The sequence below is a fragment of the Penicillium soppii genome, assembly GCF_028829465.1.
Source record: "Penicillium soppii strain IBT 18220 chromosome Unknown utg000010l, whole genome shotgun sequence".
Taxonomy (NCBI): domain Eukaryota; kingdom Fungi; phylum Ascomycota; class Eurotiomycetes; order Eurotiales; family Aspergillaceae; genus Penicillium; species Penicillium soppii.
The window spans coordinates 2,919,863-2,945,951 of NW_026643240.1; the positions used below are offsets into that span (position 1 = coordinate 2,919,863).

At 48.7% G+C, this 26,089-nt stretch overlaps 8 protein-coding genes across 8 annotated transcripts; 2 read left to right on the forward strand and 6 right to left on the reverse strand.

The window, feature by feature from the left end:
• Positions 1-229: 229 nt before the first annotated feature.
• Positions 230-4,661, reverse strand: N7529_011761 (putative jumonji family transcription factor; the record flags this gene model as incomplete). The annotated part of the gene is made up of 4 exons (XM_057247287.1): positions 230-2,042; positions 2,134-4,098; positions 4,161-4,258; positions 4,374-4,661. The coding sequence occupies 4 exons, from the start codon at positions 4,659-4,661 to the stop codon at positions 230-232; spliced, it is 4,164 nt and encodes a 1,387-aa protein (XP_057092636.1).
• A 1,479-nt stretch (positions 4,662-6,140) lies between these two features.
• Positions 6,141-7,257, reverse strand: N7529_011762 (acyl-CoA thioesterase; the record flags this gene model as incomplete). Its single annotated transcript, XM_057247288.1, has 2 exons — positions 6,141-7,040; positions 7,147-7,257. 2 exons carry the CDS (start codon positions 7,255-7,257, stop codon positions 6,141-6,143), a joined length of 1,011 nt encoding a protein of 336 aa, XP_057092637.1.
• Positions 7,258-8,326: 1,069 nt separating this feature from the next.
• Positions 8,327-9,850, reverse strand: N7529_011763 (C-24(28) sterol reductase; the record flags this gene model as incomplete). Its single annotated transcript, XM_057247289.1, has 2 exons — positions 8,327-8,338; positions 8,390-9,850. 2 exons carry the CDS (start codon positions 9,848-9,850, stop codon positions 8,327-8,329), a joined length of 1,473 nt encoding a protein of 490 aa, XP_057092638.1.
• Positions 9,851-10,658: 808 nt separating this feature from the next.
• N7529_011764 (uncharacterized protein) lies at positions 10,659-15,260 on the forward strand (the record flags this gene model as incomplete). Its single annotated transcript, XM_057247290.1, has 6 exons — positions 10,659-11,459; positions 11,513-13,001; positions 13,371-13,606; positions 13,759-14,012; positions 14,065-14,333; positions 14,482-15,260. 6 exons carry the CDS (start codon positions 10,659-10,661, stop codon positions 15,258-15,260), a joined length of 3,828 nt encoding a protein of 1,275 aa, XP_057092639.1.
• A 502-nt stretch (positions 15,261-15,762) lies between these two features.
• N7529_011765 (RTA1 like protein) lies at positions 15,763-16,538 on the reverse strand (the record flags this gene model as incomplete). The annotated part of the gene is given in 4 exon segments (XM_057247291.1): positions 15,763-16,047; positions 16,133-16,261; positions 16,280-16,335; positions 16,385-16,538. Coding segments are annotated over 4 exon segments (624 nt in total), but the record flags the coding sequence as incomplete, so codon positions are not given.
• A 1,259-nt stretch (positions 16,539-17,797) lies between these two features.
• N7529_011766 (putative general amidase) lies at positions 17,798-19,766 on the forward strand (the record flags this gene model as incomplete). The annotated part of the gene is made up of 6 exons (XM_057247292.1): positions 17,798-18,115; positions 18,169-18,438; positions 18,479-18,647; positions 18,696-19,432; positions 19,489-19,579; positions 19,645-19,766. The coding sequence occupies 6 exons, from the start codon at positions 17,798-17,800 to the stop codon at positions 19,764-19,766; spliced, it is 1,707 nt and encodes a 568-aa protein (XP_057092641.1).
• Positions 19,767-21,128: 1,362 nt separating this feature from the next.
• N7529_011767 (anthrone oxygenase family protein) lies at positions 21,129-21,664 on the reverse strand (the record flags this gene model as incomplete). Its single annotated transcript, XM_057247293.1, has 2 exons — positions 21,129-21,544; positions 21,607-21,664. The coding sequence occupies 2 exons, from the start codon at positions 21,662-21,664 to the stop codon at positions 21,129-21,131; spliced, it is 474 nt and encodes a 157-aa protein (XP_057092642.1).
• Positions 21,665-23,440: 1,776 nt separating this feature from the next.
• N7529_011768 (SH3 domain protein) lies at positions 23,441-25,595 on the reverse strand (the record flags this gene model as incomplete). Its single annotated transcript, XM_057247294.1, has 3 exons — positions 23,441-23,994; positions 24,057-24,090; positions 24,141-25,595. 3 exons carry the CDS (start codon positions 25,593-25,595, stop codon positions 23,441-23,443), a joined length of 2,043 nt encoding a protein of 680 aa, XP_057092643.1.
• Positions 25,596-26,089: the final 494 nt, after the last annotated feature.

Genomic DNA, 26,089 nt, shown 5'->3' on the forward strand with positions numbered 1-26,089 from the left:
ATGCGCTGAGTCGTGACCAGCCAGCTAGTGCCAACTCCAAATCGTAAAGAAACATGACCCGTGGTGACGAAAAGATCGTCAGTCGAGGTCGGAAGGGGAACTGAGAAAACAAAAAACAAGAAAACGCCCATTCATGCAGAGTCGTGGAGCCGGTGAAGTCGTTACATGGAATATGCAAGTACAGTCGCAGGAAGTAAACGTGAGGTGAAAAAAAGGTGACAAGGTCGATCTATGGGCTCAGTCCGAGATCCTCATTGTCAGGACCGAAGCCAGCCATGTCGACAGAGTGCAAGGATCCAGGTCCCTTGCCGAGGGAAATGTCGGAGGAGGCATAGTCATGCTTGAGGCGTTCATGCGGTCCGAAAATATGAGGCCCGAAGAACGGTCGGTTCTCGTCGTTTGGAGTATTGCCATCCCCGCCGACCCATGGCCCATTTTGCCAGAATCGAGTATTCGCTTGCTGGTCTCCGAAGAGATCATGGTGGTCCGGGTGTGGGTCGGGGCCGTGCATGGGGAACTCATTGGGCGACTGGAATCGAAGATGCGACCGGCCAAAACTGGAGCACGGAGAATCTGCGTGAAGCGGCATGTCGAGACCCGAAAGAAGGGGTGGATCCTCAACCGGTGTAATATCGATGGTCGGATTTTCCGTCTGCTGTGCCAGGGCTGCGGACAGTCGGAGATTTGATCCAGTAGAGCTTTGTCGACTATGAGTGGCAGATCGTTGGATTGCACGTTGCACGAAGCTACCGCAAGACTTCAGAATTTTTTCCTGGTGTTCATGGGACAAACTGTTAAAGAAGTCGTTCGCCAGGGAGGATTTGGGTGGTTCATCCGCTGCCGGAAGCAATCCGTAAGTAGTCTTGGCATATTCGGATAGGCCCGATGGCATGTTGTAAGGAGACTGATAAACATTGGGGGCGAGGGACCGCTGTTGATCAAGGTAGGCATATTTTCCAGGCATCTTGGCGGCCGCTATGCTACCTCGATCCACAGTTTCCTGTTTGATGCCCTCTGACTCCTTCTTTTGAATCACATCGAGTCGCTCGCGGTGACTCACCAGCGAAAAGCGGAGCATCTGAAGGAGCCGAGTGACCTCTTCCGACCGCATATTTAAGGTCTGTGGCGGTAACAATGTACCGTCCGCAGCCCGCGGCTGCACCCGTTGCTGAGCCATGGCTAACTCAAGTTTTTCCAGACCATTGGCTGGTGGTATTGATCCCATGGGACCCAGTAGGGTCTCTACCACCATTTCGGGACTGACGATGCTGTATCCTGCAAAGACATTGGCATGGTCGGTAATCTGTGCTAGGCGGCGACGGGCGATAAGTTCTCGGACATTGGCAAAGGTATTGGTGGATGGGAGGTGATGCTGCTGCTGAGCGTGCGACTTGGCGACCGAAGGATAGGGGGCATGACGGGCAGACTGATTGGGTAGAGTTCGAAAGGCCGACGGCATCGCAGGAGCTACAGCAGCAGCAGCAGCACCGGCAGGAATAGGGGGAGGGGGAGGGGCGAGATGCTGCAAGGCAGAAGAGGGCGGTCGGGATAGTAGGTGAGGGGTGTTAACATTCAATTGTTTGTAAAGATTTTGGTGAGGGGCAGGGGCGGTGGGAGCATAATGAAAGTGGTGGGGTGAGATCTTCGTCGTGACATTGACGCCAAGCGACTTGACGCTGTCCAGGAAATTGGCCCGAGGGTTGTGGATGGACACAGTAGGGTTGTGAGTATATTGTGCCCTACTCTCGGTGGACTGTGTGCCCAAATAATACCACATTTGTTCGCCCTTGTCGAGATTGACCAAACAAAGTGGGGCGAATTGGTTCCTAGTTGCATCCACCGTCTCAAATTCGGCCCACTGATAGGGAGATCGGGCATCACCAAATGCACTACCTGCCGCGGGTACTGCTGATTCTAACTCCTTTCGTTGTTCGGGTTTTCGCGCTAGATGTGCTGGGAGGGGTTGAATTCCAAGTCCCAGAGGTGCGAAGTTGCTCTTTCGAACTACCAGCATCCAACGATATGGCATTTCAATCACATCTCTGCAGGTTTTACATTAGCGTCGGTCCGGATCCGAAAATTTGAAACAAAAATGGGAAATTAAGGAAATCAAGCAAAACAAGATCGACTTACCCTCTTGGGAGCACCTTCAACACAAGAGTTCGTTCTGAGTGACGATTCTCAATGACAATTGCACCATTGATCTCCTTGTCGGCTTGGAATTGGACCAAATTGCCTTGAACCAGGTGACGAGCTGTTTCAATTACACGGCGATCGACATCAGATGATTCGCCCAGGGTTCCAGCCAACCGCTTTTGACGATGGAATTTGCATTTCAAATCGACACTCGGAATTGAGTACTGAGTGCCATCCTCGACAATCACCGCAATCGCGCCGTGTTCAACTTGAACTCCAGCCAGCAGGGCACAGGTGGCATGATAAGCACGGGTGCATTTACCAAAATTGCATTGGAAGCAGGCACCGCGAACCTCCCGGCAAAATAAGCATTTAAGACCCAAACGAGCTTTGGGAATCTTGTCAATGTCGCACACAACCTCTGTGCCAGAAGCATCGCGCAGGATTGTGGTCTCTTCAATGAATGATGCACATCGTCTATGCGCATGACCTTTGCCATCTTCGGTTGGGAGCAGATCCTCATACTCAAGGTTATTAGGGCACAGCAAACAAGGCAGCTTGCGCGGTCCGTCAGGGTGGAGTTTGGGTCGTTTGGTGCTCGGCCCGTCGCCCGGGTTCTTCCGTTTTCGGCCACGGGTGGAAGTTTTCTCGGGCACACTGCGTGGCGGTGTAAGAAGATCTGAAGCGCCTTCAAACCCGTCAAATTCGCTTTCGAATTCACCATAGTATTCCGGTGTACACTCGCCCCGTAACTTGCGCTCAATCTCGTCCACATCGATCCAGACACTGTCGGCTTCGCAATGGCATTTTTTGGCGATGCGGGCATAGTCCAACCACTGCTCGGTGGCGAAATTGACGGATTCTGCGCAGTTGTAGCCAATATTGTAACCGGAATGGTAACCGTAGGGGAAAGTGATCACAAACTCTCCTTCGTAGTGGACCAATCGGTTGACAGTGATGCCGTATTGTGATTTGAGGAGACTGGGTGAGACAAGATATGTCTTATGGCGAAGGAACTGGTCGCAGTTCTTGGCATCGCTAGACCAGATGCTGCGCATGGCTTGTTCAAAACGAGGGGCATCCTCTTGTGAGATACTGTACCACTGCTTGGGGGCACCAAAGTGGATGTAATTGATGCTGTAGAGATCAACATCCTCAAGGTGCCAAGCGAAGGTGGCCTTCCACATGCCGAGATAGAGGTAGGCGGTGTTAACGCCAGGAACCTTTTGGCCGATAACATCGAGCAAGTTTGGTAATTTGGCGACGTTCCAGATTTCCGTGCCATCCTCGAAAAGCGAGCCGGGCATGTCAGCACCGTACATTGGGTTGTTGTACATGAGTGACTTCCAGTAGTTGGTTTCCAACTCCTCGCATCGTTCTGCAGTGTAGTCTTCGTTGTCGTGGATTCGATAATCGAAGCCCGTGTACGCCTCTTCGTCGATTTGTTCTGTGTTATCGCCTCGGTTATTTTTACGGCGTGAGGTCACAGACTTTGGTTGACGTCCCTTTGGCTTCGTAGGCGGCAGAGATTCGCCCTCGCTGAGATCCTCGGTCTTGGTACGAACAGGGTTTGTTTCGGGTGATACAGGCGTAGGAGGTCCTTCCAGTCTGGACTTTTCGGCGTCATCGGCAGGAGGTTCCTCTTTGATCTTGACCTGATTCGTCCGCTTTGGGGGACGACCAGGCCGGCGCTTTTGACCTTCTGGGCGAGCCGATTGGGGGCGTGGTGTCGGAGCCGCACGATTTACGCGCTCTTGGTTGCGACGTCTTTCGCCTCTGCGGGCAGGGGGTTGATGGCTGCTTTCTTCACACAGTCCCTTCCACTGAGGAAGGTTGTACGAGCGTTGGCGTTCGATATTGGCTTGGGTGTATGTACCATGCGAACCGTGGAACTCCTGCATGATAGGGTTCTTCACACGTATCTTTTTGACTTGCTCGTCCAGCGGAGGGAGTGATTCGGACCTTTGGAGAAAGGACAGAATGAGCACAGCCATCCAGACAAATCGGTATTTCAATGTACTCACCATTCTTTTGGAGGAACAACCTTCACGATGCCTGTCTGCATTCCGTACTTATCAATTTTTTTGATAAAGGCCTGGAAGTCTCGGAATTGGTCCATTGTCTAGAGTGATACCCTGTTAGTTAAACTCTCAATCGTGGCCTGCCGAGTCCGACGAAGACACCGAGCTCTCCATCTCCGAATGAACCCGGAGCCAGAGCATATGCGTTGCACTCACAGGCTTGAAGACTGGGATCTTGCCGCCGCCATAGTAATGATCGGGCTCAATGTCTCCAATGTCTTCGATGTCTTCAATCTCCTCCTCTATTTCTTCCTGCTTGATCTGAGTTGTTTCAGGCACCGGAGCGGTTTGGCGATCAAGCTCAAGGTCGGACAAGTCGGCGGGCACGCCTTCAGGCGCTTCCTTCTTGCCGTTGGCGCTGTGCGGCGGAGTGATGGAGGCGGAGTCAACGACAGGGCCCCCTGCGAGCGAGTCACCCGCTGAAAAGTCGAGAGTCGCCGCCATTATCGAGAGCGAGGGAAGTTATTAAAGACCGTTTAGGAGATGATGGTTGCCGTCGTCGGTTGGTGCGACCGCTGATCGACGGCGGAAAGGGAGGATTTCCCAGCGGTCGGGGAAACCGGAAACGAGTGTTTAAACGGCGCGGAAATTTGACTTGTTGAGATCTGTGAACACCAGTATTGGGATGTGATAGCGGTCGGATACCCTGTCGAGTGTACGACGTAGTTGCAACGATTGCGATAAGCTCTTTTCGGATGATTTTGTTTTGGCTGGGTGGGAAAATAAGTCTTAGTAAGTCACCATTAACCTCGGAAGTATGGGCGATAGACTTGTCGTCAGAAGGCGAAATGACGAGGAAAGTTGCAGGGAGTGTAGTCAGAAGTGCTTAAAGCAGCCCTGGAGACCATTCCAATTAAAACTGCGCAGGCAACGCTAGGTTCTCCATGGAAAAAGAAGAGCAGCAAAGTGGACCAATCATGCAGGTGCCGGAGACGCTCGAAGGTGGACCGGTGCACGATGGCCTGATACTGAAAGGAGGCAGGGGCAGGTGGGAGCAGGGTGAGGAATGATGGGCTTGAAATTGGACAAATCACAGCCCGAGTATGGCAAGGGTGGGAATCGTCCGATCAGTGGACTTTGGCCTGGACACCTAGGAGCCGCGAAATGATTTGTATCATATCCGGTCTCGGACGGCTAAAAGGATTTCCCTTCAGGGGAAGCGCAAATCGATGCAACTGCAAATCGGCACAAATCACTCACCAAGTTACTGAAGTTTATGCACAAAGTTGAGGCCTGCAAAGCAATGAAAAGAATAAAAGATGGCTATCACGAATGGTCTGGATAGACCTTGGTCAAAGCACCTTGAGGCTTTCAGTCGTGAGGTCACGTGAATATGTAAATTTGGATTATGTGATCTGTCACTTTGACGTTATGATACCGCTACTTGATAATTTTCCAATAATATCGAATACTGAATACGAGCATACAAACTTCGATCACGCAAGAAAAACAAGTCAAATGAGAAATTCTTTTTTTAATAAAAACAAAAGATTACATATCAAAAACGAATACTAGGACAAAGCTGACAAATGTTCCTTAGAAAGATAGTTGTATTGTCAGTAATACATGAATACAATATTGTATGAGCCAGGCAATCTCGGATACCATCGGGCATGGACAATCACGTGGTCCTTAGTCAAGTGGACTTGAAGAGTAGAATTGCATATGGTTACTACATAAAATGACTAGATCAAATGCGTATCATATCTGAAGTTATTCAAAAGAAGAAGAAAATTCCTTGTTCTATATCAGCCAAAAATCAAAAACTCAAAACAAAGGCCAAGATCGCCCGGGTTACGGAGTACAGAGGACCCGATCTAATCTTAGGTTGAGGTCAAAGCGCTCGGATCACTCTGAAATTGTGTCATATCAAGCTTAGAATGATCATGCAATATGTATATACATCTAGTTAATTATTTAATTCTATTGCACCCATTCATCATAAAGCTTGGTATCCAAAGTTGTATATCCATCCACAACCTCCAAGCCCCGCAGCCTTTCTTGATCGATGCGCTCCCATGTCCATTCTTTAGAACTCCACGAGTCATTGTTGTCCTTCTGCTGCTTCTCAAGTACTTCCTGCCCGGGGATTTGATCGTCGTTCATTTTCAACACCTCTTGAACCAATGATCCATCAACACCTCCAGTGGCTGTGATACCATCGCCACTACCAGGGGTGTCAAGGCCAGAAGCCTCGGCGGAGTCAGCCAGAGCGGTCTTGGCTTCACTCTCTGGCGGAGCGGGAAGGAACCCGCTAGCGCGCAGGAGCCGTTCCGGTGGAACAGTCAACCGACCCTTTTTGACCACGTACTTGCTCACAGCCACAGCAAGCACCGTCTTTTCGCCGCCGCGGCGAGCAGGTCGCATGAAGCAAGTCAGAATGTACATCCATTTCTTATCCCAAGAAATCACCTTGGAGTGCATCTCATATAGTTCAAACGGCTTGATTTCGCGCTTAAATGTGCAGTAAACTGATCCGAGCACAATTGACACAGGCTTGCGCCTTGGGGCAGGCTTGCCGTCTTTCTTACTCGCGGCTAGGAACTCCTGATCTAGCTCCTTGCTGACCATGCCCACGCCAGGGCTGTAGATGCGACTCACGAGCGCTGTACGTGAAACGTCCAGGTCTGTGAAATATGTGCTATTTGACTTGTGCAGATTGTAATCAGTCTCCAGCAACGGTGTGCGGGACGTGACCATACATGGCACGAAGACTGGGTGGGTCGGTCTGCCTTGAGCGTCCACAATAGCTTTGCCCTTGGGAAACAAGGGCGCGCTGGGTTTTAAACGCAAATTGCCCACGAAGTGGTACAGCAGACGGAACTAGGAACTTGGTCAGTCGTGTAACACATAAGGCATAGGATAACTGCTCTTCGGGTGTGGTAAAAACCCAATTCCAACGGCCATCCCTGGGGATAATATCACTTACATGCCATATCAATGGGAGACTTTTCAGATTGAGGACCGCCAGAAGCAAGGCGAGTGTCTTCCATGAGGCTAGCGACATCGCGCCTGCCAGTAACTCGCGCATGTTGTCCATTCGAAGGAAAGAACTCCGCGAAGGAATGAAACCTCGGAACGGCTAGAGGAATCTAATCACGCCAGAAAGAGAGCTGGGAGAAAAGAAAAGAGACTCGGGTTCGATCAAATGGCAAAGAAAATAGAAAAGAAGATGCTATGCTTTTGGAATCAGAGGTAATTAAGGTATACTCCTGTACGTCTATAGGTCAAGAGATGAGAACAACGGTGTGATGCAGATTTGACCAACCCCATACACATATAGAGGAGAGACAGGGTATGTCACAGAATGGTGATTGCAAAAATTCCCCCCTTGGGCAACACTTGACGAGTCCCTAAGCCGAGTCTGCCGATCAATGGCTTTTGAGATCTCCCTTTTTGTTGGGAGCCGAGGCCACCCGCACGTGAGATGATTAGTCAGACGATTTGGTCTGGTGGATCTTTATCACGTACTACTAGCACCTAGGCATTGATCAGCTTTATACTTACACACTTGAGCAGCTAGCTAGCTCTGTTTATCTATCGTAATCCTCGTCTTGTGATTATTAAATTCAGAACAGTCCTGGAGTCTCGCATTCAGTGTCGGCAGCAGAATTCTCCAGCAAACCCATTTTTCAATCTAGAAACAGCCGAGCATAACTGGTGATGGGATATATATCTTCAACTCGAATCCCAAGTTTGAGACATTATTGGATCATACTACAAATGAGCCCCAGCACGTGTGGATCGTTAGAAAGGAAAATATAATTTATTGCTTGTACGAAATAAGTGAGCATAGCCACCGAGGGAGGAGAAGGTTTAGGCCAGGGATGAAGATTGGCATATAACCTCGAACAAAACCTCTAAAAATAGCCTCATCTTATTTTCAGTCTGCTATTGAGAACATTCAAGCTGGAAGAGGTTGGAGATGAAGGAGATATTTCAAAATTCAGGACAGAGCACGAAAAATGGGAAAAAATGCCTAGAATCTAAGTATATATGCAGAGGCAAGGAAGCATTAATTGGTAGCTCGATAGTGAGTTGAAACTGTATTATAATGAAAGCACCGAATATAAATGGAAATTCGATGAAAACTGACATGCTCAGGAAACCTAAATCACATACTGTCGGGGGTTAGTAAAATCCTTTGGTTTGATGTGGTAGTAAGTTCTTACCGGAATGAAGAGGTACGGGACTTGTTCCTCGTACTGCTTCCAAGCCTCGCCATATTTATTTCTGCACTTTATGATATCTCTCCTGGCCCGATGGGCAATCATCACAGCGAAGAAAACAGGATAAAACCAAGGGAACGGGCTGTCAAAGCCAGTGATCAAACCCCAAGACAGAGCGAAGAACATATCGCAACTGTAATGGACCTTGCGAGCTAGCCCATACCAGCCGTCAGCCAGGATGGTATCGCCATTCTCGGTCACAATTGTTTTAGGGTTGTATACCTCCTGCCAAGGTAGTTGAGGGAATGTCTTGCGTTTGACAAATGTGCCTCGTTCCATCATCCGGAAGGAGTTTTTCTGACTGTTCGCGGTATCCCAAACCCAATAAACAAAGAGGTATGACATAAAAAGTACAGCCAGAGCGCATTTGTTCCAAGCATAGGTCGAGGGGTGGCGATTAGCCAGGTACAGGATGCAGTGGCAGTAGGACAAGGGAACACCCGCCATGTTCCAGAAGGTCAACATGAATCCAAGTTTCTCCTGGTACATGTCCCAGGTCGTCGTAATAAGATGTTCGGCTTTGCTGCATGCATTGGCATAGAGGAAGTGCGCCATGACCAAGAACATTACCTCACCTGAGACGTATCCGTAACGCTCATACTGACGGGTAGCAGCTGCGAAGCTCAAACCAAAGAGAATGAACCATGGGATACGGACTTCATAAAACATCTTGAAGTCGAGAATTCCGAATATGCGTGGGTTCAATTCGGCGCCCATGAAGAAGTCGTATATGGGGTAGCCAGTAATCCGATGCTGCGCACCTCGCATAAACGCAGAGATGTAAGCGATGAAGCTGCAAATAAATCCCGAAAGAATTGCCACTGAGAGCAGAGGACCAAACTCGTCCAGGAAGGTGTAGATTGGGAACAGTCGGGTGTAATGCAGAACAGCTATGACCAAAATTGTCAAGTAAAAGCTGGTATAAGCAGAGCAGTGGTATCTTAGCTGCTTGCCTCCCAAATGGAGAAGAGGCTTTCCGTAGCAAGTAAAACCAGGCATGAGAACGTAACATGCTGCTTCGAAGATGTAGTATGTCCAGTAGATGCGCCACGCCCTAAAATGTGGAAATGCCCCAGAACGAACAAGATGGAATAGATGTGTTCCAAAGTCTGTCCATGACTGTCCAGTTTGGGGGAGAGGGAGCTTCCCATCATAGTACGTTGCACCGATCCACATATAGTACATCAGGAGGGGGAAGCCGATCATGAGCGCCAAGTTGCCCAGTGAGCCCCCAAATTCGAAGTGACCAGAATAATCGACTTTGGGATCCATGCCAGGTCGCCACCCTCCGGTGATGTGCTCCTTTGTGAAGTCACCTTTCAGCGAAGATGCGCCAGCTGCATTGGTCCCGTTGACCATGCGGTCATTGCCTTGTTGCCGGCGAGGCTTCAATTGATTGTTCATTTTGAAAAACTGAGACTTAAATTAGTAGAGGGACAACATGGCAGGATATCAGACGTACATTTATCGAGAACAAGAAGCAAAGTAAATAATCAAGAACAAGAGAACATCAAGAACGAAGGCATCTTATACTTATAACAGCTTCAGGGGCCAAAGAGAGCAAAGGCAAGGAAAGCTACTTAAGGCTATGAAAATGTACTGTTTCGGTTTAGACTCCGATGTCATATGTAGGGTCCGCCATCTCGATCTTTTTCGGTTTAGACTCCGATGTCTTAATCTCGCCCGTCGTTAGCGTCAATTTTCCCCTGCAACCCCAGCTGATTGCCAAGCCTCGATTCAAGGCAATTACCTGGTTCATGAAACCCTACTCCGTACAGTTAATGTTTCCCGCCTATGTTGCCTTGTAATTGTCAGATGAACAAGAATCAGATTACTGGCTGGTTGCTTTTTCATTGTGTCTCAGGAAATAGGCCATTGGAGCTGGGGGTCTTCGTTCGTGAAAGACCTGAGATTTCTTTCCCAACCTTTTCTCCCACTGTGTTACCCACGAATATGTGCCATATGAATGTAGTCATATGAGGTTTCTGACACAAAATGCTGAACCCAATCCCCTATATCGTCGACAAGGTGTTTCGTGGGAGAAAATGTGACGTCAGGTGATCTTATCGCGAATTTGCATTATTCAGCGTCCCTTATCAGCCCTGGAGTGGACCTGCATCCCCAGCCCGATAGGACTTCGACGTGCTTTTCCTTCCTCCAGCAGTTGACTATGACTGATCGGTCATAATTCATGAATTATCAGACCATCAGCATGGATGGCAACGCCTCCGAACAAAGCCGCCGTATAGCGGAGGTGTCATCGTTGTCGGATGAGCCTAATGATCCCACACTAAACCGCCGAGTTCCCGCCACGTCCCCCCAGAGCTTCACTCCGCGCTCACTTCTCGTCGGTTTGATTATAGGAGCCCTCATAACCTTTTCAAACACCTACTTTGGCTTGCAGACAGGATGGATCAGTACAATGGCCATGCCGTCGGCCTTGATTGGCTTCTCAGTCTTCAAGGTTTTGTCTAAGCACTTGTCCTTCCCATTCACACCTGTTGAAAATGTCTTGATTCAAACTGTGGCGGGTGCAGTAGGGACTATGCCACTTGGGTGTGGATTCGTTGGTGTCATACCTGCTTTAGAGTTTCTGATGAAGCCTGGTGAGGACGGACCTGAGGGCGATGGCGGAGATGGTGAGGGCGGGCCTCTGAATCTGAGCTTCTGGAAGCTGGTTATATGGAGTCTTGGAGTCTGCCTGTTTGGTGTTGTCTTTGCGGTTCCGTTGCGGAAAGAGGTCATCGTCCGAGAGAAGCTGCGATTCCCAAGCGGCACTGCATCGGCATTGATGCTGAAGGTTCTACACGGCTCTGGAAGCGACGAAAAAGTTGTAGCCCCAGAAAGGTCTCATGCTAGAGTTTTGAGCGCAGAGACCGAACCCTCTGGAGACTCGCAGGAGGGCACTGGTCTTTTGAAGGACGTTGATGCTGAAGATCAAGCTTCAAAGGAGCAAGATTGGCGATCGAAAATGCGGCTCTTGGTTGGAGCTTTCGTAGTTTCAGGGATATATGTGCGTTGGTTCTAATGCCCGGTTTCTGTTAAAGTCTATGCTAACAAGGTTAGACATTGTTTTCTTACTTTGTCCCTCTCGTCCGTGATATTCCCCTGTTTGGTTTGAGCATGGCTCACAACTGGTTATGGACTCTCAATCCCTCACCTGCATATATAGGGCAGGGGATAATCATGGGACCATCAACATGCATGCATATGCTCTTTGGGGCTGTGCTAGGATGGGGTATCTTATCGCCCCTGGCTAAGAGCCGCGGGTGGGCTCCCGGCCCAGTGGACAGTTGGGAAGATGGCAGCAAAGCCTGGATTGTCTGGATATCCTTAGCAATCATGCTTGCTGACTCTATAGTCAGCCTTGGGTGGCTGATGCTCAGACCCATTGTGAAGTATTCTCCAAGGTGGGTAGCTTGGGCCCAGTCCACTCGTACTGGACAATGGATTGCACTCCGATTGCATTCCAGCCAGCATTCATATATCAACTACTCCACCTTGGAGTCTGAATCTCATGCGTTGTCTCGTGAAGATGATAACACCCACCAAGAGGCATCTACGAGTGAGGAGGAAGAGGAGGATGCCCCGCCATCTGAGCTTATCTCAACTCGCACAGTAGTCATTCTCCTTCCCTTGACTCTTTTGCTAAATGTGGCGTGCATGCACATTGTATTTGGCGATATCATTTCCCCCTTCCTCTCTACACTAGCCACCCTTCTGGCTGTTGTCCTGTCCATCATGGGAGTTCGGGCTCTTGGCGAGACCGACCTCAACCCGGTTTCGGGTATCAGCAAGTTGACACAACTCCTTTTCTCGCTCGCCACGCCGTCATCTCATTTTTCTAGACGCACTGCGCTAGTGACGAATCTCCTCGCTGGTGCAGTGTCCGAGTCAGGAGCTCTCCAAGCTGGTGATATGATGCAGGACTTGAAGACTGGCCACCTTCTTGGCGCGAGCCCCAAGGCTCAATTTTACGGTCAGATGATCGGGAGTCTCGTGGGTGCAGTTCTGTCAACTGCTGTATATAAACTATATGTGAATGTCTACGAAGTACCGGGCGATATGTTCCAGACCCCCACTGCGTATGTCTGGATCTTCACAGCGCGCCTCGTGACTGGCCAAGGCCTACCCGATATGGCTTGGCAAGCATCCACTATTGCTGGAATTGTGTGGGTCATCATCACGGCATTGAGGATTGCAACTGCGTCCCCTTATTTCTCACAGAACGGACATCCCCCAGCCTGGAGATCGTGGATCCCGGGTGGTATTGCAGTGGCCGTCGGGATTTTCAACGTCCCTTCGTTCACCTTGGCAAGAGCCATAGGAGGCATTATTGCATGGTGGTGGTCGAAGAAGCACTCACAAACGAGCGCCAATCCCCATGTTGCTTCAGGAACTAGCAATGGTCTGGGCTCTTCCACACAGGCTGATACAACGTCTGGATTGCGCTCTGCACAGTCAGTGCCTACGACAGCCAAGGAAGATTCGGAAAAGGCAGATGCTGCCTCATCTACCGTTGTTGTTTTAGCTTCTGGCCTCATCCTGGGTGAAGGTATAATGAGCATCGTGAACCTTCTTCTCGCGAGTGGACGAGTTCCACATCTCTGACGAAAGAAAATACCCTCCACATCATGTATATAGTGGATCTTCATGACCCCAAAGTGCAAACTACCATAGAAACTATCTCAGATGTAGTTAAATTCAATTTCGGGACCTTTTTCGGGGTTTTTGTTACAAGTTTACCTATTGTCAGCCTGTTGCTTAGCATGTAAACATCTCAAACCTAAAATGAGTTTTCAACCAAGGTCTGAGACAGATAGAGCGCTTAACCTTAAATGCAATCCGAAAGAACCATAATCTTTCCATACATGTATGAAGCCTTGAGTCGATGTTAACATTCACCTATGTTGATGTTGCCCAGTAGTCAACATCCCTGAAAGCGGCCGGCTCCTGCCGACCAAACCCCGCGTGATAACCCGATGCGCGCTGCCGAACATCCGAGACCGAAAGCTTCGCACGCGGCCCCAGGGGTTGGGATTCGGGATTACCAAGCAGTTTAAGATCGCCGAGATGTCGAAACTGAAAATTCCAACAATAAAACCGACAACCTCGAACGACATTGACCTCTGGACGCCAACGTTGCCGAGGACTGCCCCGGTATTGGTATCGATCCGCCGAGCGCCGATGAAGAATTATTCCAACATATACACATAGCAAGTTGCCAACGAAATTGTGCAGGAATTTGGTTCCATCAAAGTCACCTGGTCATGGTGCGAATATGGCCGAAGGGCAGTCTTGTCAATGTTCAGAGGGTTCCTGAGAAGAACCCATCCCCTTGCCCTACAGCCCTTGATCCCGCATACCTAGTCAAGTGGGACCACGACGATCCATTGAATCCCCAGAATTGGTCTGTAAAGTACAAATGGTGGGTGACTTTTCAATTGGGTATGCTTGCTTTGGCGGGCAGTTTGGGTTCGAGCATCACAACACCGGCCGATGACACCATCGCCGAGTATACTGGAGTGAGCAATGAACTTGCTGTGTTGGATGTTTCTCTCTATCTGTAAGTTGGTCTTTTGCACAACTTTGAAACATGACATTAATGTTTCTTCCAGACTTGGGTTCGTTTTCGGTCCTATCATCTGGGCTCCTCTTTCAGAAATTTTGGGCCGAAGAGTGAGCATCCTGCCAGCCGTCTTTTGTTTGGCTCTCTTCTCTATCGGGACAGGCGTGAGTAGAGATGCTTCTTCAGTCTTCGTCACGAGATTTTTTGCTGGATTCTTCGGTTCGGCGCCGATCAGTAACGTCACCGCCGCACTAGGTGATATGTGGAGCAAAGAGACGAGAGGAACAGCCGTCAGTCTCTACGCCGTAGCTGTCAATGGTGGGCCGGCCCTGGGGCCCTGTCATAGGCGCAGCGGTTCTGCTAAACCCTGACATGGGCTGGCGGTGGACCGCTTATATCCACGCGATCTGGGTCTTTGTGATTTTTATCTTGACTTTTTTTTGTCTACCGGAGGTCTATCCACTAGTTCTTCTCAAACGTAAAGCACAGCAACTTCGAAGGGATCAGAACGACCCGAGATTCTATCATCCTCATGAACATATGAAACTTGATGTCAAATCTGTTCTTACAAAGCAACTCGCTCGCCCATTGCGGATGCTCATCACTGAACCCATTGTCACATGTATCGCATTCTATGCCGCATTTGTCTACGGTGTTATGTATCTTACTCTCGAGGTGTTCCCTCTTGCATTCCAAGAGGCCCGCGGCTGGAATCGGCTTGTCGGTTCATTGCCGTTCTTGGGATTATTGATTGGTGTCATATCCTCCGTGGGTCTCAACATCTGGAATCAATACCGCTATAATCGTATCTCGAAAGAGGCAAATGGGAAGGCTGTACCCGAAGCACGGCTTCCTCCTATGGCATTTGGCGCAATCTTTATCGTCGCCGGACTCTTTTGGTTTGCGTGGACTGCTGAGCCGCCTCATCATTGGATCTTACCATGCTTGGCAGCTGTATTTATCGGCATAGGATTCAACTGCATCTTCCAACAGTGTCTGAACTTTTTGATTGATGTCTACAAGGTCTACGCTGCTAGTGCAACGGCAGCGATTACTTTTCTTCGAAGTTTGATGGCTGCTGGGCTTCCCTTGGCGGCTAAGCCCATGGTTAGAGCATTGGGAATTGGCCCATCTGTTTCAATCATTGCTGCCGTTGCTGCAGCGTTGCTTCCAGTGCCATTTTTGTTCATGAAGTACGGCCCAAAGCTGCGAGGGCTATCGAAGCTCGCGCCTGAGGATTCATAATGTCAAACAAATACCACTATAATTTATCTCTAGCTATAACGGAGATGAGAAGCGGGATTCCTAGCTTGAAGGGGTTATCCAGAAGTAACATAGGCGGTTGACACAGGCATATTATTGTTAAACGCTGAATCTCTAAAATCAAAAGCATCCGCCTGAATAATGATAAATATGACTACGAAAGTTGTAAATTGAGGCCTAGAACAGTTTACTTCCAGAAATTCTTCTGAGAATATCATGAAAAGCAGTTGAACGCGGCAAGGAGAAAATAACAAAATAGAAATGTGAGATGAAGATCAGGCGCAAATGAAGATAAGACGTGTGCTATAATTTCTTGACATCTTTTCATAGACTCACACTTTAGTCCCTATGGTGCCTCTGCTTTGCAGGGACGAGTTCACTTTGTTTAGAAAAATTTGCAGCTCGCTAGGGTACCAGATCCCGAACATCACCATCGAGACAAAGTTTGGCCCAAAAATTGAGGCATATAACGTCCATTCGTGGCTCAAGGGCTATCCTCCATTGCCCACATCGTACTCAATGACCCGGAAATGGACTGAATGAGGATGAGCGCGCTGATAGCGTAGAGGCTGTGCAGATGTTGCTTCCAAGGAAAAATGTCATCAATTCCCTCTGAGGTTGAGCAGCGACGCATCCGTGTCTGGAACACACGTGCAGTAACGGTGAAAAGGCTGAAGCTCAATACCTGCAGAGCCAAGCCAGCAATCACAACGCTTTTTCCAATACTAGCGAGACTGCTGCTGACCATCATTCCTGATGCACCTGCTATCTATTTACCGATGCTACGCATGCTATTGATAGTCTGCTTGCCCACCCCTGACAGCTGGAGGAGCAACGCAGTAGTATCGCCCGACAGAGATTTTGGTCACTTTCCTGGGTGCGAAGGTGGACAAATCAGGTTTTCCAACGTAGACTACAATGCGACTATGTGTCATGTAGATTGTTGCGGCATAAAGCGATTCTAGAAAAATGATCATCGTCGACTGACAAATTTAGGGCACAAGGCTGTCGAGACTGCGTGCTGAGATCAATCGGAAAATGTGAACCAAAGTCATCACTGGAATGAGGTTTGGTCAGTGTCATGAAATGAAATTTTCTTTCTATACGGAGAACAAACTGAAAGCGCCGATGAGGAATGCAGTAAAGAATCAAGTTTTTGTCTTCCCCATTTGCCAAAGATGAACAAATGCACTGGCCCCGAAAAGCACCATAAAAAATGCCAGCACCCACAACGCTAGGCAGATAGGCGTAGTACCCTGCGTCTTTTCAAGTTTGAGAATGAGATTCAAATGATATAATGATTTATGTTGGAAGAATGCAAGGAGAAGCACAACGCAAAAGTTACAAAAAGGATAGAAAACGAGTGAGCGAAATGAAGGAAGGAAAAGGAGCGTTGCCTTCGATGTTCAGTCTAAACTGAGGTACTAGGTAATGTAGTAAGTAGGTAACTTCATACAAAGAAGTGTGGGGTTTTAGTACAAGATCAGGCGCGTGTTTGTAGAGCTCGCTCATGGTGTTATATCCGCCCCCCGCGAGAATCTGCCCATGCTTATCTGGCGCTAATTGAGAAAGTATTGCTCTTGAAGACCGCCGGGTAGTTGAAGATGCAGCCGGGCAGTTACAGTCCAAGTGAAAGTTCCAAAGAGGTTCGCTGGCAGAACCAATGTGCCCTTTGCAAAATTTAGACAGAGTATGTTGTTCACCGCGGAAATCTTCTTCGTAGGATAGCGAAGTTCTCTTAGAGCTCTCGATGAGGGACTGCAAGCTGTGGCTCATGATCTCATCAAGGCTATTCTCAGATTAACATATATTGAGGTCACAGTGAGGGTGCGGGGAAATTTAAAATGCGAGGTTCCCTCCTAGAATTCGCTTAAGATAGGGGTGCTTGAAATCCGATATGCTGAACTGCAGCCACACATATTCACTCGACAGTTGTCAAACATGTCGACCAATAAGTGGTTTGGGAAAATTGTTCATGTATGTTGATAGGTTAGTTGCCCCAGTTTTGCCTGCCCTGACGTCTATACACTAAGAACGGCAGCGATACTGCTCCTCCAGGCCCAGCTGTGTAGCGGGGCTTAGCCATCAACGTCTGGGAGGAGACTGAGATCAACAAATCGCTGGATGATTCAAATTCGGCAATGTAGCTCGTACAGATCACTTAAATAACAGGCCAATGGTTGAGATCGTTACTTCGTACAACTGAAACTTCTCCACTTGATTGCCGAGGCAACGAATTAGAAAGAAGATACTCACCTAGGAACCTCTTATAACGTACAAGTTTCGAACAACTATGACTGCGATAGCCGACTACCAGTACTCCATACGTTATACTTATTATGACTCCGCATCACCCCACTTCCCTTGAAAATGAGGAATGTACACCCTTTTTCTAGCCTCGGCACCCGATGCGGCCATATATAACCATGCCCTTTCCTGAAAACAACCCTTGAGACAAACCACGCTTGGTTCATTTTTATATACTATTGATATCAGCAAACACTTTCTCGAATCTCGAAATGAGCTCCCTTGATGAAACAGTTCCTTGGCAGGAAAGAGCCACCAAGAAGCGTCAAGAATGTGCCAACAAAATTCCACATGAGTGGAAACTCTCAGAGCAGTTTCTGGCAGAGTTCAAAGCGCCGCTGTCAGAAAACAAGAACAATCTGATTCGCGCTCAAGCAATTCGCAAATCGGGCATTCTGACCGAACAGGAATTGAAAATCACTGAAGAATATACAGTGACCAGTCTGATTTCTGCGTTAGCAGATGGAAGTCTGACATCAGCAGAAGTGACACTGGCATACTCCAAGCGGGCCGCGTTGGCTCAGCAATTGGTGGGTGATCCGGATTGTATCTATCATCGTATTGAGTACTCATTCTGTTCTAGGTATCATGTCTCACAGAAACTATGTTCGATCAGGCGCAGGGGCGCGCCCAGTATCTTGACAACCTACGTGCGCAGGGCAAATTGGCAGGACCTCTTCATGGTCTTCCTGTCAGTATCAAGGACAATTTCAACTATAAGGGAGAAGAATCAACCATTGGAATGGTCGCGTTTTTGGATGAAAAGGCAACATCCAATTCACCCCTTGTCGATATCCTACTAGAATTAGGAGCAGTCATCTATGTGAAGACAAATGTACCCCAGACAATGATGGTACGTTAGCATTATCTCTTACCCCTTTCCTATCCCCAAGCTGATAATATTCGTTTTGGTCAGACCACTGATTCCCACAACAATGTCTTCGATCGAACTCTTAATCCGTGGAACACGGCACTGGGGCCTGGTGGATCTAGCGGCGGCGAGGGCGCTCTCATTGCTCTACGAGGATCTCCGCTTGGAGTTGGAACTGATATCGGAGGCAAGTTGACATGAATTTGTATAGTATCACATTCGTTCTAACCTAGCATTAGGCTCTGTCCGAATCCCTGCGCATTGTTGTGGAATCTATGGATTCAGACCAAGTGCTGCGCGAGTTCCGAATGGTGGTATGCGCGTCTGTACTACCAGCGGAATGAAGTTCATTCTTTCTTGTGCTGGTCCACTTTCATCCGATTTGAATGGAATCGAAACGTTCTTTGAGTCTGTTTTTAACGCTCAGCCTGCTCGTCTTGACTCCACTATTATTGACGTTCCATGGAGGAAAGTGCCTACCAAATCGACTCTTAGAATCGGTGTGATGCCCGAATCCTCGGTCTTCCCTCTCCACCCCCCGATTCGCAGGGTACTAGCCGAAGCTGTTCAGTTGTTAAAGGCACAGGGCCACCAAATTATCCATCTGGACGAAAAGGACTGCCGCATATTGGAGTGCAATGAGGTTGGATGGGCTATGTTCAATCTAGATCAGGGCGCCAAGAAGCGTATCGAGTCAAGTGGAGAGCCCCCGGTGCCTGCGATGCACTACATCGGAAAGCAGGCTGCAAAGCTCCTTGGATTTTATAAGTCCTCATTGCCAGACACAAGCTCTCTTGACCAATTGCACAAACTGGCACTGCTCAACACTCGCAGATCGGAATTACGTGAGGCATACCGAAAATTGTGGGTGCACCATGACCTTGATATCTGTATCGCACCTCCCGCACAAACTACGGCAGTGCCACATGATACCTTTGGTGTTGCGCCATATACCACCCTCACGAATGTGCTGGATGTAAGTTATTTTCTCTCTGAGATCTCGGTGTTCTAGTTTCCTAACTACGGTTATAGTATCCATCATGCATTCTTCCATTCGGAAAAGTCGGCGAGGCAGATGCGAAGGAGAGCTTTGCGCTCAATGATAACCAGCTTGGAGCTGAATGTGAGTAAAAAACTGCTAAACTATGCTCACACTGATTCTGGCTTACCAATTTGTTTTCATTCTAGACAACTATGAGCAACTTGAAGGGGCGCCATGCTCTGTTCAACTATTTACCACCACCATGCGCGACGAGGAGTGCCTGCAAATCGCCAAACAAATTGATGAGATTCTGAGAAGGAATGAGTAGTTAGCATGCCATATTTACCGATTTTACTTTCATTCATAAAGAATCTTGGAATCTTTGTCCCTCCAGTGAGATATAATTTCCCAAAATCTTTGTTCGACCCAAATGTATAACCAAACCTTGGAGCCTGTATCCTCGACTGATTGAAAAAGCACCCGAAACTAAACACAATTCAGCTGTATGTGGATTTACAACTATATAACTTATGTTATGCTGGATTTGCAGCGGCCCCTTGCATGTAAACATATAGGCCATACACTTACCATTACCGCAGACCATTCTTGACTAAATTCAAAAATACCGGATCCTTGTTGGTTCTGTATTATAGAGATGAGGGAAATTGAGCAGCCAAAGAATATAAGTGTGAAGAAGAAAAAGAGATAGAAATGTTTTTTTTTGGTGAAGCCAATGCAAGAACGTCAAGAGAAAAGAACACTTTCACATTAATATGTGAGACATCTGTCTAGCACATATATATTGGGATCACCGTGGCGATTTCGAGACGAACTGAGATAAGAAAAGCAAAAGGCAGTCAGCCAAGAAATCATATCAAACTTGATCTTCAGCGAGGTCGGATGGAGTCAGAAGTATACCATCCACAAATTTGCTCATGTGTTCCCAGGAAACTTCCTGGCAATCCTTTCGGATTTTGGACATCAGGAATTTGAGGAATTTCAGAGGACTTTTGCTGAAAACACTTGACGTCCCAGTTCCATCTTGGATGAAGCCATTTGGGGCCACAACTTGTTTATCGGTCGTTTTGGCGGACGCTACTTCGAGGAAGGCACACAGACGCTGGTACTCAGCATATGAGCCGAGATAGAACTGACCCGAAAAGAGATTGAGTTGGATTCGAAGAAAATCGCTTATTAGAATTGTACTGGTGGTTGTGGGAGTCTAATACAACTCAAGTGTATCCAGAGAACAGAGACGAAGGTTCTGACGCAGAGTATAAAGATGTATTTTCATCCCATCTTAAACATAAAAAGCAAATGACTATTCCCCCTTAATTACCGTGACTATCATTTATCACTTAATCATTTACTGCTAATATGCTAATCAAGAACGCTAGATATCTTTTGATAGGCCTCTAGTCTCTACGTTTATGAAGGCTTCCTCACAGTCACGGAAACTTTATCGAGACATTTAATCTAAAATCCTCGACAGGATGTCCCGAGAGAGTGTTACATCTTTGCACAATAAATCAATCCATTGGTCTCGACTTTCTTCTTTCAGAATCAGGCGACAGGCACAGATGGATTCATACAAAAAACAAAATAGATCAAGTATTTCCCTAAACTCTGCCAAGCGATATATGTCCTTTCATTAATTGCCCCGAGCCAGTATGTGTGAATGAGATCGAGCTCAAGGCAAGGCTGCCATCAACCCTAGTATGCCACCGACAAAAGGGAAAATCGATCGAACGATGTTGAGACTAGCCCATTTGTTGACCAGGGGAGTAAATCGTGTGCCGTCATTCGCCGTGCTCTTTTCATCTTTCGTACCAACAAGCTCAAGTAGGCTGTTGGTCGTTTTCATCATGAAAAGAAGGGTCCATGGAATAAGGCCAATATCGAAAGCCGCAGCCCCCCAATAAAACATGTTGTGCGATTTGAAAGCCAACCATCCAAAGGTTCCTGCTCCCAAAATGGCTAAGGTGGGTCCCAAGGCATGCCCTTTATGGTAAAATTTGCCCCATTGCTTTGCGGCTAAAGACCGAGAGGTTGAAGTAGCTACCAAGACTGCAGGCACAGCGCCATAAGAATACGTAAATATCTCGCCTGTGATTTTTCAGATGATTAGTGCGTTTCGACTTTTTTCTTCAACAACAACCGACACGTACCTGACAACCAAAAAGAGGACGAAATAGCCACAACTTTGGCTAAAACGGAAATGTCCATTATGGTGGTAGGAAATGAGTGTTCCGAGAGTTTCCTTTCGCTAACAAGCAATCTGGGACAATTCGGATTTTATAATCCTAAAGGATTCATCGGCCATTGCGTCAAAACCCGAGGATGCCGAGTCCGCACATTTCAGGTCTAAGGATATGAGGCAAGGCTCGGGCCTATTTATGGTAAGTTTCAAATCACTTGAATGGTTCCGATCTCCGGTCTCATTTTCATCCAAATCCAAAGCCTCATATTTCTGGGTTCTTTGGTTCGGAACTTTTGATGTAGTCTGTTGGACCTAGAACCCGATATGTGGTTCGGGTGGGTCACCACCGAAGGATTTTGACCAATTGAGGTTTTATGAAAGCCCCACAGGCCGCTGAGTCAGCTAGTGGTCCGTTGGGCTCATATTGATGTATCGAACATGATTGGTCGGTCAAATTTGAAGTATGAGGCGTTGGTAGTCTGCCAATTCGAGGACTCAGGAATCAAACATTGACTGATCAATTTGAAGGATGAATTGTCTATGGATTGGACGTCAAACCAATATACGGCCAGTGCGCCTGCTTGTGTCAGTTCTACCAGTGAAAAGCTTCAAAAAGAAAAACGCAAGAACCAAACGGGTTGGACATATTGACTCGGAGTCAAACCCGTGATTTAGAGATATTATATAGCGGCCGAGAGAAGGAGTTCAAGAGGTAGTCCCAGGATTTAATCCCGTAATACATGCCGTGACTCGGAGCGAAACATTCAATCATACAGCCAGCCCATCGCTGGTTCACCTCGGCCAAGCTGTTCTCCTGTGCAATATTACCAATGAAAACAACCAATGTCAGCTGAGTTCATTTGATCTCGCGGCTTCCTTGATCCAGGCTTTTGAAATACTCCTCGATTTGGGGCAACCAAACAGAAACACTGGGTGCTGCTTGTCTCAACACTCTTGCACATCTTAGACCGATATTAACTGTTGCTGCATTGGTTTATGCCATGCCTCCCTTGGCGAGCGGATATTGAAGGTGAAATGTTGAGTGACGAAGAATGTAGAACAATCTCTTTGCGATCCAAGCATTGTCACCATGGAAGAGGGATGGTTCATGACGCACATCTGGCGGTAAATTTACCAAAAGCCAGATTGAGTTTCGCCAGGTGTGATTTGAGGACAGTTCTATCGACACTGTGCTGAAGACCGATGCTAACATCGGTTTGTATCATGGGGCGAACCGACTGGACTGATATCGAGAGGTACTACATAAATGAAAGATGAATCAGACTCAAACAACATTGGTACAATAATCTAAACTCTACATAGATATGAATATGGACCATCTGTATTGGAACAGCTCGCCAAATCCGGGTATTCCAGCTCATTTCAGCGTAACACGCAAATTCTGTCCGGGTCAATATCAATCCATCAAGAAATTCAAAAAGAAGCTTGCAACTTCCAATAACATGAGTTCAAAAGTATGGGGAAAGTACCAACAGCACATAAAAAATAAGGCAGAAGAAAGGATGTATGAATCGTTGTCGGCCTTTGTTAACATTACACGGATGCCGGTGGGAAAAAAGAAAGGCGGCGTCCAGGACGCGGACAGGGAATTGAAGAAAAAGAAGGGGGAAAACAAACAAAAAAAACAGGGACAACTCGTCACGGACGCGGGTAGGATATCAAGATTGGGTCAACAATGGTCGGATTAGGCAAACTCATTTTCCGTCCAGCGGTGCACTGACAAGTCAGTGGATCTGCCTGTTTTCTACACAGGGCTCTGTCCAGGAATTAGGTTCATTAAATCAAGCGTCCTTTGCGGGGAGGGGCTTTCGCGAGATCGAGCCAGACGGAGACGTTGGCGCAGAAGGCGGGAGTGGTGGAAGTCCACTTGTGGGAGCGGGGGCAGGAGCGGCTAGTGGGCTGGAGACAGGTGGAGCGGCGGGTGCAGCCATAGGAGGTGCGATGTTGCCAGCGCTGTTGCTGCGTTGACGCTGGTTAACGGGCATCATGGGTCGCTGCATGCCTGGGTGTCCATATGGACCAGGACTCATGGAGCGTGGGCCCGGTCGGGGACCAGGGCCAGGAGACATGGAGCGAGGCATGCCTCCGGGGCCTGGGGACATTGAGCGAGGGTCAGGCATTCCGCCCGGTCCTGGTGACATTGAGCGAGGAACCTGCGGGAACTGGACGGGGCCCATCGAGCCGCTGGGATAGGGGCGAGGTGGTGGACCGCCGAAGCCAGGGCCATTGGGAGATCTCGGGCGGACGTCTTGAGGATAGAAGCGTCCAGGGGGCGGTGGGCCACCCGGCATCATTGGGCGTCCATCAGGGCCCATGATAGGTGGACCGCGAGCTCCTGGAGGGGGCGTGGGCGGGGCATAACAGGGCGTGCTGATAAGCAAGACCGAGGAGCCACACCTTGCTGTGAGCCATTGAGGCGGATGCAGAGAGCCTGTAAAGGGGATTAGCGTGGTTTTCAGTTACATTGCAATTATCACTTACCCATCCATCGTCGTATTCGTGAACCAACCGCACAAGGGAGCCGGAGCGGAGACCTAACTCGTCCTCCATGGAGGGGTTGAAATCCAATTGTACGCGGTGAACATTGTTGGGTGGTGGAGGCCCACCGGCACCCGCAATCATTGGGCCAGCTGCAGCACCAGCACCCGCGGCAGTGATACCTTCAGCATAGGCAGGCATTGTCGAGGAATGATTAGATTCAGTCGGGGAGTGACCACGCGAGCGTGCAGACTCGTAGCTATCACGATCACTGGACTGGCGAGATGAAGCGGCAGCTCCCACAGCAGCTCCTGCGGCGGCTGTACCAACTGCGGCAGCTGCAACAGTCGGTCCGGGTGGACCAGTGCTAGACTCGGCGATTGAGGGTGCGTGTTCTGTGACGGGAGTGGTAGCTGAACCAAATGGATTCACTGGGTCGCTGAACGGGTTGGGGCTATCGACAACAGGTTTAGGCGGAGTCGCAGGCGGCGTGTCACCAGTGAGATTGCGGGAAGCAACGGCGGCAGAGCCAGCTGCAAAACCAGCGGCACCAACAGCACCAGCTGCGGCCGGTTTGAAGCCGCTGCCGCCACTCAGATCAGGTGCAAATTGAGTAACGGGACGAACATTGAGCACTGGGGGGGTAGAAGGGGTGTCTGGTTTGGCGGGGGGAGGTGGCGGCAAGTTGGAAGCGTAGCCTTCGGGTAGGCCCTCGCCGCCAAATGCCTTTTCATTCTCCTGCTGGTATCCCTCCTGGGCCTTGTTCTTCTTCTTGCGGATGAGGAAGAAGATCAATGCAGCGATGACGCCGACACCGAAGATCACACCGATGGCTACACCAGCCTTCGCGCCTCCGGTCATACCTTCAGATGTGGTGCTTCCAAGGGCAGTGTTTGAGGCTGAAGCGGCCGAGTCTGTAGCTGAAGCACTGGACGTGGCTGCAAGAATATTGTCGACATATTGGCTAGACTCTGAGGTTTGTGATGCAGAAGTCACAAAAGAGCTTACAGTCACAACTTTCTGCGGATTTTGACTCGTAGTAGTGGTAGATGCTTCGGTGTCACTTTTTTCAGTCTTCTCGGTCGTTTCAGCCTTGGTCGTTTCGGTGGTCTCCGCCTCTGTCTCTTGGGTGGTTTTGGCCTCGGTGTGCTGGGTGGTAGTCGCTTCCTCCTTGGCCTTGGTGGTCGTTGGATCATCAGTTGCCTTGGCCTCCGCTGTCTGCTCTTTGGTGGTCGTAGCGTGCACCCCCACAGCAGCACCGACCCCGACGGCCTTCTGTGTCGCAGTGTTTGCCTCAGTAGTTTGTTGGTCACCAGTGAGGTAGCCGCCAATCTCGCCTACAAAATCTGGTTCCATGGTCTTGTACACAATCACGACATTTCCACGCTCGTCAACGTCTCCCCGAGGCTCAAGTTCCTCCACGTTGCGCTCATGGTTGTGATGCGCATGCCCGTGCATTTTGTTGGTACTCCAGTATCCCAGGATATCGTGCAGCAGTATTCGGGGCTAGATTGACAAGTAAAGCGAATCTTGCTCCTGAAAAGAGGGATGACCCAAGATTCCAACGCGAGTGGTCGAGAATCCGCGTCTCTGGGCCGATTCCGCCGTGTGTGGAATGTGGATAGAAAGAATGGATGACTGAAATCGAGCACAGCCGATTATCAAGTCGAGAATAAAAGAAAGGACGTCGACTTCCAGGTCGCACAAATTGAATAGAGAGAAGAAGAAGCAAAAGAGTAAAGGGAAAAGCCCCAATACGAGCTGGGGTACCCGAAATGAGATCCTTGTGTACAAGGGTCTGGGTCAACAACAGATGAACTAGCCCAAATATGGAAAGTATCTACACTCAGAATGTACTCTGATTGGTCAACGCCATACAGTACCTGAATGAACCTTTGGAAATGAGATACGTGACCCACGGGAACCCTGGCCCTCTTTACTTTAATTGTTGA